General features: G+C 34.7%; 2 protein-coding genes across 7 annotated transcripts; both read left to right on the forward strand.

Moving 5' to 3' along the window:
• The first annotated feature begins 81 nt into the window (after positions 1-81).
• Positions 82-7,826, forward strand: si:dkey-220f10.4 (tubby protein homolog). Of its 4 annotated transcripts, XM_027137620.2 has the most exons (14): positions 82-189; positions 1,691-1,714; positions 3,036-3,227; positions 3,498-3,654; positions 3,876-4,091; positions 4,177-4,269; positions 4,358-4,495; positions 4,578-4,750; positions 4,856-5,014; positions 5,694-5,806; positions 5,982-6,096; positions 6,287-6,385; positions 7,056-7,227; positions 7,302-7,820. In XM_027137620.2, exons 3-14 carry the CDS (start codon positions 3,186-3,188, stop codon positions 7,433-7,435), a joined length of 1,611 nt encoding a protein of 536 aa, XP_026993421.2. In that variant the 5' UTR covers positions 82-189; positions 1,691-1,714; positions 3,036-3,185; the 3' UTR covers positions 7,436-7,820. The 4 variants fall into 4 exon arrangements, with proteins under 4 accessions (XP_026993421.2, XP_026993425.2, XP_026993424.2 ...); XM_027137624.2 differs by lacking the exon at positions 82-189 and having other exon boundaries at positions 1,366-1,714; positions 4,581-4,750; positions 7,302-7,823; XM_027137623.2 differs by lacking the exon at positions 82-189 and having other exon boundaries at positions 1,367-1,714; positions 4,361-4,495; positions 7,302-7,821.
• A 444-nt stretch (positions 7,827-8,270) lies between these two features.
• On the forward strand, positions 8,271-15,890 carry stx4 (syntaxin 4). 3 transcript variants are annotated; one of them, XM_027137639.2, is made up of 11 exons: positions 8,271-8,289; positions 10,388-10,492; positions 10,772-10,871; positions 11,037-11,111; positions 11,194-11,264; positions 11,377-11,485; positions 12,222-12,295; positions 12,837-12,974; positions 14,020-14,130; positions 14,246-14,345; positions 14,617-15,890. In XM_027137639.2, the coding sequence occupies exons 1-10, from the start codon at positions 8,287-8,289 to the stop codon at positions 14,321-14,323; spliced, it is 864 nt and encodes a 287-aa protein (XP_026993440.1). In that variant the 5' UTR covers positions 8,271-8,286; the 3' UTR covers positions 14,324-14,345; positions 14,617-15,890. The 3 variants fall into 3 exon arrangements, with proteins under 3 accessions (XP_026993440.1, XP_026993439.1, XP_026993438.1); XM_027137638.2 differs by lacking the exon at positions 8,271-8,289 and adding an exon at positions 8,519-8,821 and having other exon boundaries at positions 15,053-15,890; XM_027137637.2 differs by lacking the exon at positions 8,271-8,289 and adding an exon at positions 8,521-8,821.
• The last annotated feature ends 223 nt before the right edge of the window (positions 15,891-16,113 follow it).

Below are 16,113 nucleotides of genomic sequence, written 5' to 3' on the forward strand. Positions count from 1 at the left end.
TGCGTCGTCACCAGCGGTCATAGATATCTATACACTAGATGTCGCCTTGGGGTCCTAAAAATGCGTCAAAACCGCCGCCATCTTTGTACGGTGCTCCTTTACTTCAAATGCATGGACGATGCCAGACTTCTTTGGTTGTTCAAACGAAAGAAATCTAAAAATCAGACAGCAAGCGATTACATTTCACAAGTGAGAATGTGTTTTATGATATTGAATGGTAGGAAATTATATTTCGTGTTCCGTTGGTTTGTTTCAGTCCTTGGTTAACGACCGCAGCTAGTCCATGCTAGTTACCCATTAGTTTTTGACAGGAAAACAATGTCTGTAGATTCCGAAGCTCTTAATAAGGACATTAAAAATTGACCCATGCTTTTTTGCTTAAAGGTGAAGACCCAACTTTATGTATGTTTTGTAAGATTCCCTTATCTGTCAAACGTATTATATTAGATTGTCCTGGACTTAACACAAGCAGAATGCTCTTTTATCAAGTTACTTCACTTAATAAGGACATATTTAATGACATTATGTCTGAAAAAGGTTGGATTTTTTTGTTAATTAAAATAAAAAATGTATAATATGACGTGCTGTTTATATTTGTTTTGTTTTTATTGCATTTATATGATATTTGTATTTTTGTAATTGAATTTTGCCATGAAAATATCTTTTGATTGCTGACATGGTATTAAATAAAATAATCAGAATCTGAATCTGTTTGTTCCCAAGTGATAAACAGAGATGCCAGTCATGGACAAGTTGCAGGGACACTAAGCACTTTTTTTTTAATAATGGTTAATTCAGCTGACAGTCCTGGGAGGATGTCACCAGTCAGGTTGGCAGTGTAACACACAAGTTCAGCCTCAAAGTCAAACTTTCTTTCTTTTTTTTTTTTGGATTATGTGACTTTATTATATACTTATTTAATCTGGCAAAAGTATTGCAGGAAAGGAATAAATATACGATTGAACGTTCTTTGGCACCTCGACTATCTAACTATCACATTATGTTCCTCTTGAATTTGTGTATCATATTTAATAAACCAATACAATTTAAATATTTAAATGAACATGCAGTAGGCTATAAGATAAGTAGTGATTGATCATATGAAGTTTACTCAAGTGGAAGAATGTAAGTAATAAACACACCCACTAGCACTATGCATTATATTGTGAAAAAGTAGATTATCTTAATATCAAAGCTTTAAATTTTATCTGGACTTAATGATAAATACATGTCTGACCTTTGGAACGAACCAAAAAAGACTAGAATCGCATTCATGACGATTTATGGTGATTTTATTTCTTAGCCTACATTGACGCTAATGCATTAAGAGGTGGGGATCCCCCGTACCAAGATGGCGGCTCAATTGACTCATTCTTTCCAATGTACTGCCCTATACAAGGCGACATCTAGTGTATATATATCTATGACCAGCGGTCACGAGCAGGGTTGTTATGGCGCAACGTGGAGTCTAGCGACACCTACAGGTCCGGAGGAGATCACAATATTATACTGGAGTGTTTACTGTAGCCAAGGCAGAACAGCTCTCACACTCCTTTGTGTTTAGACTTGCTTGCCTTTCTGTCTTTTTATTATTATTATTATTATTATTATTATTATTATTATTATTATTATTATTATTATTATTATATTTACATTTTTCCTCATAAGTATTTTTGCTCCTTCTTTTTAGGTAGACACATTTTTCCACTACCAAGTAAGTGAATAAATCAATCATGCAGTCAAAATGTCTCAAACTGTTAAGTATTTCAGCATTTCTGTAACTTTTCTGCCATGAGGGAAATTAGGACTTTTGGTTTTTCTGTGCATTTTCTTTATTATTATTATTATTGTGTTATTGTATTATTGTGTTTAGACTTGCTTGCCTTTCTGTCTTTTTATTATTATTATTATTATTATTATTATTATTATTATTATTATTATTATTATTATTATTATTATTATCAAAGTAAGAAAAAAGACATGCTGATTAGTAAAAGACTGTTAATATAACCAAAGTGACTAAAGGTAGTAACTGGTTTTCTAAAAATTGTTTGTTTATTAAATGAAAACAGTTCTATTTATCTGAACATTTTATACTGAAGTGAATTGTTTGCTGATTTTCTGCTTATTTATTCTGCTCATATAGATTGTGCTCAAGTGTTTCTGTGCTCTTCTTTTACTGGTTCCTAATAATTGCCTTTAAATGCCTTGAATAAAAATATAAATGAGAAATAATGATCGTACATTACACGACACATCCTTAATAAATTCAAATCAAAGAAGAACATAGCACAATCCTGCTGAAATATCGACTGTAATATGTAAAAACACACCGTTGGATTCATTGTCTAGCAGCGTGACCGTGACAATAGTGCAAATTACTGCCATATAATAATTTGCTTGTCCTAATACATTAACATTTCTATAGTAACAAATCATGTACAGATTCTGCTATGATGGATGCTCACATCATTTAAACTTGGAATAAATGGATTGAAAATATTTGTTAATCAAAAAAAAAAATTACATACATACATACAACATTATCAGGTCAAGCCTTTTCCAAAAACATGGTTATTTTCCATTTATGAACATTTATTTACATTCTTCCAGTTTTGTAAATAGATTTGATGAAAACATCTGTTAAATGAATAAATGCAAATGTAATGAACCTTTTTGCAAGGATTTGTCAGTCAGTGACAGCTCTTTGAGGTGAAGGTATATGCCATCGGCAAAGTCTTCATGCCATGGGAAAATAATAAACCGTGGGCTGGAGGATGTACTGGTGACTGCTTTCTGCTTTGAGTTTAGCCAAATCACACCACATCACAGTGTTACTGATTATTTTGCGATAAAAATTTCAAACTGTAGAACCATTATGTAAATTTAGTGTAAATTATGCCAAAAACAAGCTAGACTTTTGTAAAGGTAACTGAATAGCATGTGATGTTATTGGTTGTAAGTGCACTGTCCAAGCTGTGTAGAGCGTAAGAACATTATCTCTCTTAATCCTCTTACCCTTCTGTTGTATACAGGTGGAGGAGTAAGATGGAGCTAAGGGGAGAGAATCAAACACACGCTGTATTTGATCTGGTTGTGACACATGTTGTGCCTCAGGAGTGCGTATAAATCTTTCATTATTTGTTTTCGTATTAAACAAAACTGCAGCTTCTTAACAAACAATCATGGAGGACAGTGAAATGTGGCAACAAAAGCTTGACAAACAGGTAAGTGTGAATTTCAGAACAAATGCATTACATACAAATGTTTATTTTCGACTGATTTTAATATGCAATTTGTTGGAATATCAGCATCAAAGGAACAACAACGATCACCAGCGTATCTGATGAATTGTATTGTAAGATCATTCAATTTAACCTGCAGAAACCTCAGACTGATGATTTATTGATATGTTTAGGGAAGGTTTTCAATCCCACGGTGTGATGTTACTGAGATGTATTTACAAATAAGTAACTGACGATGGTTTATATAAACAGCGAAAACTTTTGATGAAGAAGCAGCTAAAAAGAAGAACTAACGCTCAGATGATGACAGCAAATCCTGATGCTCGTCCAAAGAATCGTAGGCAGAAACCTGCAGCTGAAGACACAGCTCTGTTGATCAGTCAGTCTCAAAGCAACACCTCCTTAAATGGTAAGCAATCATAAACACGTGCAAATGTTTTACCTTATTTGTCTCTTTTACACATTTATTGACTTTTGAAGGATTTTGAACATAAGTATAGCACAGAAAATATATCTTTCTGAGATGATAAATTGTTAAACTGTCAAGCTAGCATTTTAAGAATGCTAGACATGATGTCATAGTATTTCTTCATTTTAATACCATACTTCTATCCACACGTTTACTGTCAGACACACAGCTGGAGCATGGCTATGATAACATGCTTGAAGAGATCGATCTTAATGAAATGATCATTTCACCTCAAATGATACCAGAGGACACAATGCCACCACTTCCACCTGTTAAGACAATTGACCTGGATACAGATAATCAAATAACTCCCAAACACACACCAAACACACCAAAGAAAATAAAAAAAGAAGTTGAGAAAAAGACTCAAACTAAAGGTAAGTCTTTGAGATATAAAACGTTTCTATAATTTATCACTGCAGTTTTTGAATTTTGCTCCAACACTTTTATGTAATATTTAAGCACTTGATCATCATGATGTTGGTGACGGTCGAGAAAAGCAAGCGAAGAATCCAGTGAAGAAAAAGGCAAAAAGAACGACAGAGGAAGTGCAAAGTATTAACAGTACACTTATTATGTTATCAGTATGTATTTTGTACAAGGAACATTAAAGCCATATCTAACTGTCATCTGTACTTTTTAGCAGTTGAGACCGATGCAGTGGTGGAGTTCAACATTACTGACACAAACAAAACTGAAACAGAGAGTGAGGATGAACAAAAAGACTGGTCAGAGAGTCCTGTGCCCCCCACACCAAAGAAAAAACATGTTTTATCTACTTGTAAGTTCAGATTAAGGTTTTCATTTTTAATTAATATCCACACTCGGTCCAGAGGCCAATTTTTTATTTACAATTTTTATAGCAGCATACCTAAATGACTCTGAAGATGAAACAGAAGTCAAAGAGAATAAGGAGGAAAATCCAAAACCACAGAAAAAGTCCAAAAAATCTATGAAGAATGATTATGATCTTGCGTCACTAAATTCTAACTATAAACATTTCTCTTCAGAGAGTAACTCATCAGACATGGGAAAGGTAAGAATGTGCCAAGTCTTGTACGTATGTGTGTTGTTATTGTCTATAGTTCTATAAAGTATAAGTATTTTAGCTTTCTTTCTTAACCCTGTCTGTCTTTACCAGTCCTTGCCAGTGTCTTTAGAGGACCTAGAACAGTTTGCTCTTCACCCTGCCCCAAGAGATGTCACTATTCAGTGTAGAATCACCAGAGACAGGAGAGGAATGGAAAGAGGAATCTATCCTACATATTACCTTTACATGGAGAAAGAGGATGGAAAAAAAGTAAGTAAAAAACTTACACTGTATCTACAGAGGGGGGCACAGTGGGTTTAGTGGTTAGCACGTTTGCCTCACAGGGGTTTCCTCCGGGTACTTCGGTTTCCTCCCCCGGTCCAAAGAAATGCATGGTAGGTTGATTGGCATCTCTGGAAAATTGTCCGTAGTGTGTGAGTGAATGAGAGAGTGTGCATGCCCTGCGATGGGTTGGCACTCCGTCCAGGGTGTATCCTGCCTTGATGCCCGATGATGCCTGAGATAGGCACAGGCTCCCCGTGACCCAAGAAGTTCAGATAAGCGGTAGAAAATGAATGAATAAATGAATGAACCTACAGATTCTCCATGTTCCTAAATCATGGCACTAAGCAAATTGGCGTGTGTGTGTGTGTGTGTGTGTGTGTGTGTGTGTGTGTGTGTGTGTGTGTGTGTGTGTGTGTGTGTGTGTGTGTGTGTGTGTGTGTGTGTGTGTGTGTGTGTGTGTGTGTGTGTGTGTGTGTGTGTGAGAATGAAAGAGAGACTCCACAATGGACTTCTACTGTGTACTCCTGCTTTGCCCCTAGCCTTACTGGCCACTAACCATACAGGCTCTGGGTCCACTTCAAACCAGATGAAAGAATAATTCTTTTATTTTAATTCCTTCTACATTGTTCTCTCATACCTTTCTTGTCCTTTTGTTTTTCATAAGGTCTTTCTCATGGCTGGAAGAAAACGTAAGAAGAGTACAACATCAAATTATTTGATTTCCATTGATCCTACTGATTTATCCCGAGACACCAGCAGCTACATAGGCAAATTAAGGTCGTTATTATTATTATTATTATTATTATTATTATTATTATTATTATTATTATTATTATTATTATTATTATTATTATTTGTATTTGTATTTGTATTTGTATTATTATAAAATAATAAGAAAGTCTTACCATAACACTTTTTTCCACATATTATAATTCATTCTCTCTCTTTGCAGATCAAATGTTTTAGGCACCAAATTCACTGTATATGATAATGGAGAGAATCCAGAAAAGAAGCCATTTGTAAAGGAGAGCGAATCACTTCGACAAGAGCTTGCAGCAATATGTTATGTATGTTGAAATGGTCATGAAAATCTTGATAAATCTCCTGATATAAATAAATAAATAAATAAATAAATAAATAAATAAATAAATAACTGATAAATATAATAGGCATGCATTTCATACTACAGCAAAGTTCTGTTTTGTTTACTGATGCCAACTATTGCTGAATTATGACCAAATATTCATTGTAACTCAGGAAAAAAATGTGCTGGGTTTTAAAGGCCCCAGAAAAATGACAGTGATCATTCCTGGCATGCTTGAGAATGATGAAAGAGTCTGTATTCGTCCAAAAACTGTGAGTATAAGAAAAATACTGCATAGGTTTATAAGGTCAAATATATTGCAGCAGATACATTATATGGCCAAAGGTTTATGGACATCTGGTCATCACACCTATATGTTGCCACAAGGTTGAAGCACACAATTATATAGGATGTCATTATATGTCCCTAAACCGGAACTAAGAGGCTCAAATCTGTTCCAGGATGACAATGCCCTTGTACACAATGTAGGGTACAGATATGGTTTATCAAGGTTGGTACAGTAGAACTTGAGCAGCCTTGACCTCATGCACACCTTTGGTATGAACTGGAATAATGACTCTGCACCAGGCCTCTTCACTCAACATCAGTGCCTGACTACTAATGCTAAAGGTTTTAGTAAGGGAAAATTAGCACAGCCATGCTCCAAAATCTAGTGGAAAGCATTCCTTGAAGAGTGGACGTTATTACAACATTAAAAGGGGATTAAATCTGATGTTCAGAAAGCACATCATGTGTACAAACCTTTGGCCATATAGTGTAATTGTTTGGGGAAAAGATTATATTGCATATACAGGTACTAATCAAGTCAATTTATCATGTATTTTAAATTCATACAGTATAACATTTCATTTCTTATGTCGGACACTTTTACACCAGTAATGCCTAATAATAATTTTCCACAACCTGTATTCCTGTCCTCAGGAGCTTGAATCTCTTCTTATTCGTAATGAAAATGGCAACAAAGAGAATTTAGTTTGCCTTGTAAACAAATCACCAACTTGGAATGAGCAGACACAGTCTTATGTGCTCAATTTTCATGGTCGAGTTACACAGGCCTCTGTCAAGAACTTTCAGATTGTTCATCCTGACAATGGTGAGTTGGCTAAAGTAAAGATTATGACAATTTCCTGCAAATGGCAATAGTTTTTTAACCTTTTTTTCATCCAGAGGACTACATTGTTATGCAGTTTGGAAGAGTGGCAGAAGATGTGTTTTCCATGGACTACAGCTTTCCCTTGTGTGCACTACAAGCTTTTGCCATCACTTTGTCCTCCTTCGATGGCAAACTTGCTTGTGAATAAATAAACAGTTTTGATATTTAAAGATCTTTACTTATTGATGTAAAAGATTAGTTGTAGATTTATGTATTCTTTACAATATATTATATAACATTAATAAATAATAGAATTTCATATTATACTTTTTAAATCATTTGTGTTTTGAATGTTAGGTTGAGTAGTTTGTAAAACTACAAAAAACCAATAAGAAAAATATTAGCCTTTAATTGTAAGGTGTGTATGTACATCATAACACTTTATAAATAATAAAGAAGGAAGTTGACATTTTTGAGCCTTCTGTTGCCTACAAGTTGAACTGCAGCCATTAACTGTAAGCTGTAAACTTTCCGCTTTCTACCAATTAAGTATAGGATGATTTCATGTGATTTTGAATTGTTTTTGTGCATTAAATTAATCTATTAAACACCTGACAATTTAACTATTAAATTAAATTACATATATAATAATTAAATTATTTTCATTTATTTGGCTTAATTTAATTTAATTTAAATATTTAAATCTACATGCACACATATATGTGTTATAATTGTGTGTGTGTGTGTGTGTGTGTGTGTGTGTGTGTGTGTGTGTGTGTGTGTGTGTGTGTGTGTGTGTGTGTGTTTTAATTTTATTTTTTTAGAAACACCCCATCAAATGATGTGGAGGTAGAACAATAAACTAATTTAGATACAGGTCAAGAGCCTAAGTTACTTATCAAATCAGGATATGGACAGGATATTCTGAGTATTTTTAGAAACTGCTGTCCTGGTTAGTAACATGCAGATTGTCTCACACAACAGTTTATACAGATGATTTTTAAAAAAAAATTTTTTTTTAAAAACCTCCAGTGAAGGGCAGCTCTGTGGGCTGAAACAATGGTAAGTCAAAAGATCACACTATACATCCGCAGTAAGCAGAAAAGCATCTTGGCTCACAGCCCATAAAACCATGATGTTGGATGGGTAAATACAACAGGACTGTCATTCCTGTCAGCCAAGAATAGAAATATGAGACTTTAGTAGGCAGTCTCACCAAACCTGGGCAGTTTTTTTTTTTTGTCACTTATACAGCTTCCTCAGATCCAGTCTTTTAGTATTTTCCTCTGGTCTTGTTCATTACCAACACAAATGTCTGATGTGTCATTATGTTATAATATGTTGTAATAATATGATTGTGCAGCTATTAAGCTTATAAACCTTATAAAGTGAGCCTGAGTGTGTAGCAGGCTGTAGGTGGTGGTGTATACATGCTGCAGCTCGAGTCCCACAGAAGAAGCAGAGAAACTCGGAACTCCCTTTTTCTCCTGTTAATGTCACCAAGTTTGGTAACTTGGATGAAGTAACTCGAACTTAAGAAAGCGTTTAAAACGGAGTAAAAAAAATGCGCGACAGGACCAAAGAACTGGGAAATGTAAGTTATTTAATTAAACGGAGATATAATTTCACTCACATAGAATTTAGCTCGTTAGCAAGCGACATCAAGCTAGTCAGTGAAACTAGCAAGTTGGCTAAACATGATTGTGATAAGTACCTCCACTTTATTTTACATTAATGTAGGGATGTATAATAAATATTCTGAGTAATTAAAGTGACTTGCAGGGTAATTTCAGTATGATAAACAGAGGCTCGGTGTTGTTAGCTAGCTATTGTTACATGTAGCTGTTAGCACATTCAGAGCAGTCGCCTGAGTTTACTGGTAAATTACACAGTCACTTGCCTCCAAGTTTATTTTGCTCACATTCATAACAGGCTTTTGAAGGGCTGTCATTCAGTTAGGGAAATTAAACATTTGTCAGACCTAAATTTAGTGATGTTTTGCTTGATTGCTTGACTTATAGCTTGTGTGTGGGGGGTTTTCCTCTTGTTGTTGTTCTGTGAGAACAAAATGTTGAATAGTTTTACTTCTTCTTGTTCTTCTTGTTCTTCTTATTCCGGATACAGTATTATTACTAAAGCACGCCTTGTAGGATTCAAGTTTTGTTGTCAGCATAATATATATGTTTATATATAAACACATACAGATCAGACATAAATTAAAAACCACCTGTTAAATATTGGTTCTCCTTGTGTTGCTGATGCACTGATATCACAAGACCACTGAAGGTTGCACTGTGGTATCTGCCACCAAGACACTGGCAGTAGATTCATTAAGTCCTATAAGTTGTGAGTTAGGCCTCCATGGATGTGACTTGTTTGTCCAGCACATCCAAAAGAGGCTCGATCTGATTAAACACTGTGGAATTTGGAGGCCAGGTCAACACCTTGAAATCTTTGTCATGTTCCTCAAACCATTTTCGCAGTGTGGTAGAGCACATTGTCCTGCTAAAAAAAAGACCAGTGCCTTTAGAGTATACTGTTGCCTTTGAAAGAGTGTACTTGGACTGCAGCAATGTCATACTTGTCAAAGTAAAATCAGGTTTGCCTGCATAACATTGTTCAACATCACACTGCCTTTGCCTGCTTGCCTTCTTTCCATAGCGCACCTTGATGCTATGTGTTCCTCAGGTATGCGACACTCATGCATCTGGTTCTACAAATAATGTGAATTAATCCTAATAGGTCACCTACTTTAGTTTCTCCATGGGTCCAGTTCTGATGCTCCTGTTCCCGTTGTAGGCACTTTTTAGTGGCTTGGGGTCAGCACCGGCATTCTGTCTGTGTTCTGAAAGTTTTCCATCATAGTTTGTAAGTAATTATCAACAGTAATTTGTGATCTAGTAACTATATCTGTGGGATTGGATCACATGGGCTAGCCATCACTTACCATTGACCTCGGTGCGCCTTGGGTGATTGTAGCCCTCTTTCCACTTTATCGGTTGTCCTTTCTTGGATAATTTTCATAAGATAGTGATGACAATTTACATTTAAGGCATTTGGCAGATGCCTAAAAATAAAATTTCCTTCCCATCCTTTTCCTTGCTGTTGGTGAATGTGCGTGTATACAGTTGATAAACATTGTTTCCTCTGTCCACTCCAGCCTGCAGATGGAACAGATGATGAGGAAGGCACAGCACTCATGATCAAGCCGGGCTCGGGTAACTCGGTAAAGGAGGAGAAAGAAAATGATGCTTTCTTTCAGAAGGTAAAAGTCTATTTTTTAAAAAAATAGGCCATTATAATTTCTGAATCATGTTACTGCACTGCTTCCTGCCGTTGTTTATCACAACAGCGATGATAAATGTTTCAGTTTATTTATACACTATCAAAAACAGAATTGAGTAATAATAAATTAATTTATGGACATTTTAAACATAATCATTCAGATTTTTGTCAGTAGGGAATTGCTGCTTATATACAAGAATATTTTCCTAATTATTGCCTTTTTGAAGCCATATTTTGGTTTTCATTATTTTTCTTGTAGGTCCTTGAGATTCGAGAGGGGCTTACAACTCTTAAGACGAAAGTATCTGAACTGGAGAACAAACAAAAAACTGTATTAGGTGTACCACTTCCAGAGGAAAGTTAGTAGCTTAGTCATATCTAATAAAAGCATTTTTGGCTGTTTTGTGTTGTAGATTTTGTTTTAAACACTACCTGGCAAGCTCAAGTCATGTATTCTGTACCGTTTGTTTATTTTTATAAAATGTAATTGGATTTTTTTTTTAAGGTTAACATTTTTTCCCCAGGTATGAAAAAGGAACTTCAGACTTTAAGAGATGAGATCAAAGTATTAGCTACCCAAATCCAGAAAAAAATGAAGAGTAAGACCAGTTAATCATCCTAAAATTCATTCCACAATTCTAAATTCGAAATAATCAATTAAATTATCTGACACTGTTCTAGGTATTGAACCCAAGAAAACTGACGAAGATGGGAAATATGTTCCAATAAACATAAGAATGCAAAGAACACAGGTTTGTCATCATGAATATCTTAATTTAACAGTTTTCACAGCTCTTACTGAATATTTATTAATTGATTGATTGATTGATTAATTAATTAATTTTCTGGATTTTTCCTCTTTAGCATGCTGTCCTCTCACGAGACTTCATTGAGTCGATGAGTTACTGTAACACAATTCAGGCCAACTACAGAGATAGAAATGTAGAGAGGATACAAAGGCAACTCAAAATCAGTGAGTATCCTCTTCTTGTCTTTCATTAACCTGTTGGATTCAGATATAGTGAATAGGACGGTCACTGAAGAATACTGACTTTTGCTTTGTGACATGGTGCATTACATGCTGGAAGTAGCAGTTAGAAGATGGGAAATTTGTAGCCTTAAAGGGTTGTATATGGTCAGCAACAATAGTCAAAACGACAATGTCATTCAAATGATTTTATCAAGCCCAAACTTCAGAACATACTTCACTCCATTATACTACCACCAGCATTTTATATACAAGGCATTTCTGTCTACAGAACTGCTGTTCACGGGATTTTTCTTTATTGCATCATTCTGTGTAAACTCTGGAGACTGTTGTGTACATATAATTGCATGAAGGAGGAGAATAGGTGTTCGAATAAAGTGTTAAGTGAATGGTGTATTTTTCTGATATGGTGAGCAAACAGCAGCCTAAGGAACAATGAGGTAAACATCTATGTTATCAGCTCATTTTTGGTCCATATTGGGGGAAAATAGATACATTTAACATACAATATGTCATAAACATAACACGTGAGTTTATAGGACGACATGTCAAAATGTTACAGCTCAGAAATGTGGCTCAGACAGAAATAAAATTATGTTGAGCATCATAACTTTTGTTTGTTGTTTGCTGACCTTTTATAGAAAACAAAATGTCATGATGATTTGGTATCGTCAGTTAAATAAAAGCCGAGACATTGATGTGCTTCCTCTTTCCATTACAGCTGGCAATAATGTGACCGATGAACAATTGGAATCAATGCTTGAGAGTGGACAGACTGATGTTTTCACACAAAATGTAAGATATATTAGCATTTTTCTGTTTAAATTAGCTGAGGGTTGTATTGTTGACCTTCAGTTTCTTCCACATAATAATTTTATGTGATGATGACTGAATGTGTAAATCAAACTCTAAAGGCTAACTTGTGAGAACTTTCAGAATATAAATCAAGTTCAGTACATTACATGTTTTATATCACATGTCTTTATCCGAGTGCTCCTTTGTGCTTTCTGAGGAGTCAAAGTAAATTTGGTAAGATAATTTGCATAATGAACATCACTTGACACTGTTTTTGAAGCCTCTCATATATTAGAATTGACAGCAATTAGTTACAGTAGATGCAATTGTTCTCATCCTATGCAGTCATGACATTAGTGAAATTAGTGACATTTGTTTTGTTTTTTTTTTGTTTTTCTTATGTGTCGCATGTCAAAAAAGCATGTTCCATTATGTCTAGCATTCCCAATGCAAAATGGACCTGTATAATAATTGATCATGTTGTTGTGGAGGAATTTGCCATGTCTTTGTGCTTACACTAAAGTACTGCCATTTCATACAGATCTTGGCAGATGCCCAAGCCACCAAGCAGGCACTAAATGAGATCGAGTCTCGGCATGATGAGATTCTTAAACTGGAGAAAAGCATCAGAGACCTTCATGACATGTTCCAGTATCTTGCCATGGAAGTGGAGGCACAGGTGAGATTGAGAGAGCAAAATGAGGAAAACACTAGCTTCAGGAAGTTTTCTGTCCCGGGGGTGCAGTAACTTCTGCTTCATGTAACAGAAGGTCCAGTATTATGATGTGATTTTCCATTACTCGGTCTGTGATCTTTGATAGAATAATTCTGCAACATTCTTATTTGAGCCCTTCATGTTAATTGCCATGATAACTGCCATTTGTAAAAAAAAAAATTTAAATTACTTAGTTATGCTAACCAAATTTGGGTTAAATATAATTAATCTTGAATAGAGTATTTTAATGTTTTGTGTAACTTTTACATATATGTGTAGATTTGAAATGTTTGGTACCATTAAATTATAAAAAATTTAAATGATTTAAGGAGTGCTTTTGAGCCCAGGCCTTATTAATGGCATATGTACTGTATGTTACCATTTCCCTATCATTTAGCATGTACATAAATTTTGTGCCACATTCATGATTTACAGTGGAATTGTGCCACACATCTTGCTAGATCACTTTATCATATTGCCTTGGCAATACCATTGTAAATACCAGCATTCTATTCTTACTACCGTGTCAGGGACATCACCACATCATTAACTTAAATTTGACTTAAATCTACAGAACCCTCTGCGAAAGTATTAAAATGTTTGGTTTATAGCCTAACCCCTTGCTGGTGCTATGATGGTGCATCACTGCTGGCATATCCCATTAATGAGCATACATTTGAGGTTGGAATCACATTGCACCATCTATAGTAGAGCTAGGCATCACTTACTGTTTGCACAGGATCTGTTAATTCATGTCATTATTTGAGAGAGAAAATATTTCTTTGCAGTTTTAGCATCATGAGCATCATAGCCTCATGTTGACCACATTTTGGAAGTATTTAAAGGTTACCAAAATACACAAAATCTATACTGGCTGACTTTTTGTTGGCAGAGTTAATGGGTATGATATTAAACTGTCTGATTTAAAAACACATGTATGCCACAAGAGTGGCACTGTTGTCCAGATGAGTGACTTGTGTATTCATGTTAATGAAATGTTTTCTTTCAGGGAGAAATGGTTAATCGTATAGAGAACAACATACTTACTTCTACTAACTATGTAGAGAAGGCTGTTGAAGACACAGCACAAGCTGTTGTCTCACATAAGAAGGCCAGAAAGGTTAGTAATAAAAAAAACAAACACTGATTCCAAAGTGCAAAACGATCTTAAAATTTTAAAATCATTGCTGTGATTTGATTCTGTTTTTGTTCTTGTTTGTTTGTTTGTTTTTCAGAAAAAAATTTTCATTGCATTGTGCATTGCAATTTTAGTTTTGATACTAGTCATTGCCCTGGGTTTTTCCTTGAGCTGAGATAAGTCCATTACTATTACAGGTTTGTACACTTAAACACATACAGCAAGTTTCATTAAATGAAACCTTAATACACATTCTTTCAAAATCTGGTACATTGTAGTATATTTGTTTTAGCATTAAAAATATTATTTATAGTTGGTTTTTTTTACTGAATAAGCACATTTTCTCTGTTTGCAATGTTGTGAAATGTACAGTGGAAATGAGGTGATACTTTGTGTATCCAGGATCTATACAGTGTATCAGAAAATCCTAAAATCCTTGATGCAGTCATTTTTTTATGGTTTGAACAGAGATTAGAAAATCCATCACTGGATCCAGATTTCAAGACCTAGTGGAAAGCCTTCCCGGAAGGAAAAAGGATGTTATTGCAGCAAAAGGGGAACTACTCCATATTAATACCTGTGGGTCTGGAATGGGATGTTCACTGAGCACAGATGGGTTTTGATGGTCAGATGTCAAGATACTACAAGCCACAGTGAACTTACCAGTGATTAATTAAAGGAAAAAACAATTTCAGGCCACCCCAAATCAGATATATGAAAGACCACTGTTCTAAAACATATTCCCTCAAACCACATAGCCTTAGATGATGCTATTGAAGAACACTGTTTAACACATCAGTCCAAATTCTCCCACTTCTTATGTATTTTTATGTATGCTTGTAAGTTGAAAAATTCTTAAATATTATTGTTGTTGGTAATAATTTTATTTCTCCTCTTCCCCCAGTGTCCTCCTTCTGCTGGTTATCTCTGCTTTGCAATTCAAACCTTTTTTTTTTTTTCCAATAGTCACCTCAAATTAACCACATTCTCTTCAGATATTTCAGGTTAATGATTAATGTACTTTTGACCCAGAGATAAACAATGATTATAAACTTGTTATGCAATATGGTAAATAAGGTTCACACTAACACTTAAAAAAAAGTCATTTTGAAACTAAACTGACCTAGAAATACTGTTCTCAGGAAACCCATAAAGATAACACATTTTTAATGTAAAAGCACACAGAAGAACCTCGGAATCACTAAGATATTTGAGCTTTGTTTTTAGCTTTCTGTTAAATGTTTTATTGTGTTCAATTATAATTCTATGTTGAAGAAATTTCATCTGTACATACACAAACTAATCTTTTTACATTTGTTTTATTTTTACAGTATCTGCTTCTGAACCTATAATTGTCATTACATGTCATAAAATATACCATCTTTTAGTTAATCACAACTTTACATGTAGTACTGTGAGCTGCACCCTACAAAGGATAGAAGTCCAGTAGTCCCAGTAGACCTAAAAATGTGCTGCAAATTAATTATTTGGGTTCTATCTCAAATACAGTAGAATATGTAGATCTGCTTTTGAAGCATCTGATATGTACAGTAACCATTTAGTGCCTTTGCCCTGGTGCTTTTGCCTATTTAACTTCTATCTGTATGAATTTATTGGCAGGTAATATCAGACAGAATACTGCAATATTTTGTTGCATGGTGTGCTGTCATTTTGTACTGAACTACCTGTAATTTTAATACAGAACTGTTGTTTTAAAATAAAATGTATCATATACTAAACTATTGGGACTAATTTTAATATTGTTTTTTAAAGCGAGTGAAAGGTGTTAAATTTTAGAGCTCTATTTCCCACTATGTACGGCTGTGTCCTGAAGAACACACACACACACACACACCCCCTAAACATGAATTTATTTTAAAATAAAGCTTACTAAAAGTAAAGCCATCGGTCACAGTTTTGATTGATACATTGATACACACACACTGATTTATAACGGATTATGAA

Source organism: Tachysurus fulvidraco, chromosome 8 (genome assembly GCF_022655615.1).
Source record: "Tachysurus fulvidraco isolate hzauxx_2018 chromosome 8, HZAU_PFXX_2.0, whole genome shotgun sequence".
NCBI lineage: Eukaryota > Metazoa > Chordata > Actinopteri > Siluriformes > Bagridae > Tachysurus > Tachysurus fulvidraco.

What these genes read in the sequence shown, in the direction of transcription:
- si:dkey-220f10.4 (XM_027137620.2), top strand. Translation starts at nt 3,186, where the DNA reads ATGGAGGACAGTGAAATGTGGCAACAAAAGCTTGACAAACAG. An exon ending in ACTCATCAGACATGGGAAAG is followed by an intron (nt 4,751 to 4,855) that starts GTAAGAATGTGC and finishes TGTCTTTACCAG; the next exon opens with TCCTTGCCAGTGTCTTTAGA. An exon ending in AGCTACATAGGCAAATTAAG is followed by an intron (nt 5,807 to 5,981) that starts GTCGTTATTATT and finishes CTCTCTTTGCAG; the next exon opens with ATCAAATGTTTTAGGCACCA.
- stx4 (XM_027137638.2), top strand. Translation starts at nt 8,792, where the DNA reads ATGCGCGACAGGACCAAAGAACTGGGAAAT. An exon ending in AATCCAGAAAAAAATGAAGA is followed by an intron (nt 11,112 to 11,193) that starts GTAAGACCAGTT and finishes ACACTGTTCTAG; the next exon opens with GTATTGAACCCAAGAAAACT. An exon ending in ACAAAGGCAACTCAAAATCA is followed by an intron (nt 11,486 to 12,221) that starts GTGAGTATCCTC and finishes TTTCCATTACAG; the next exon opens with CTGGCAATAATGTGACCGAT.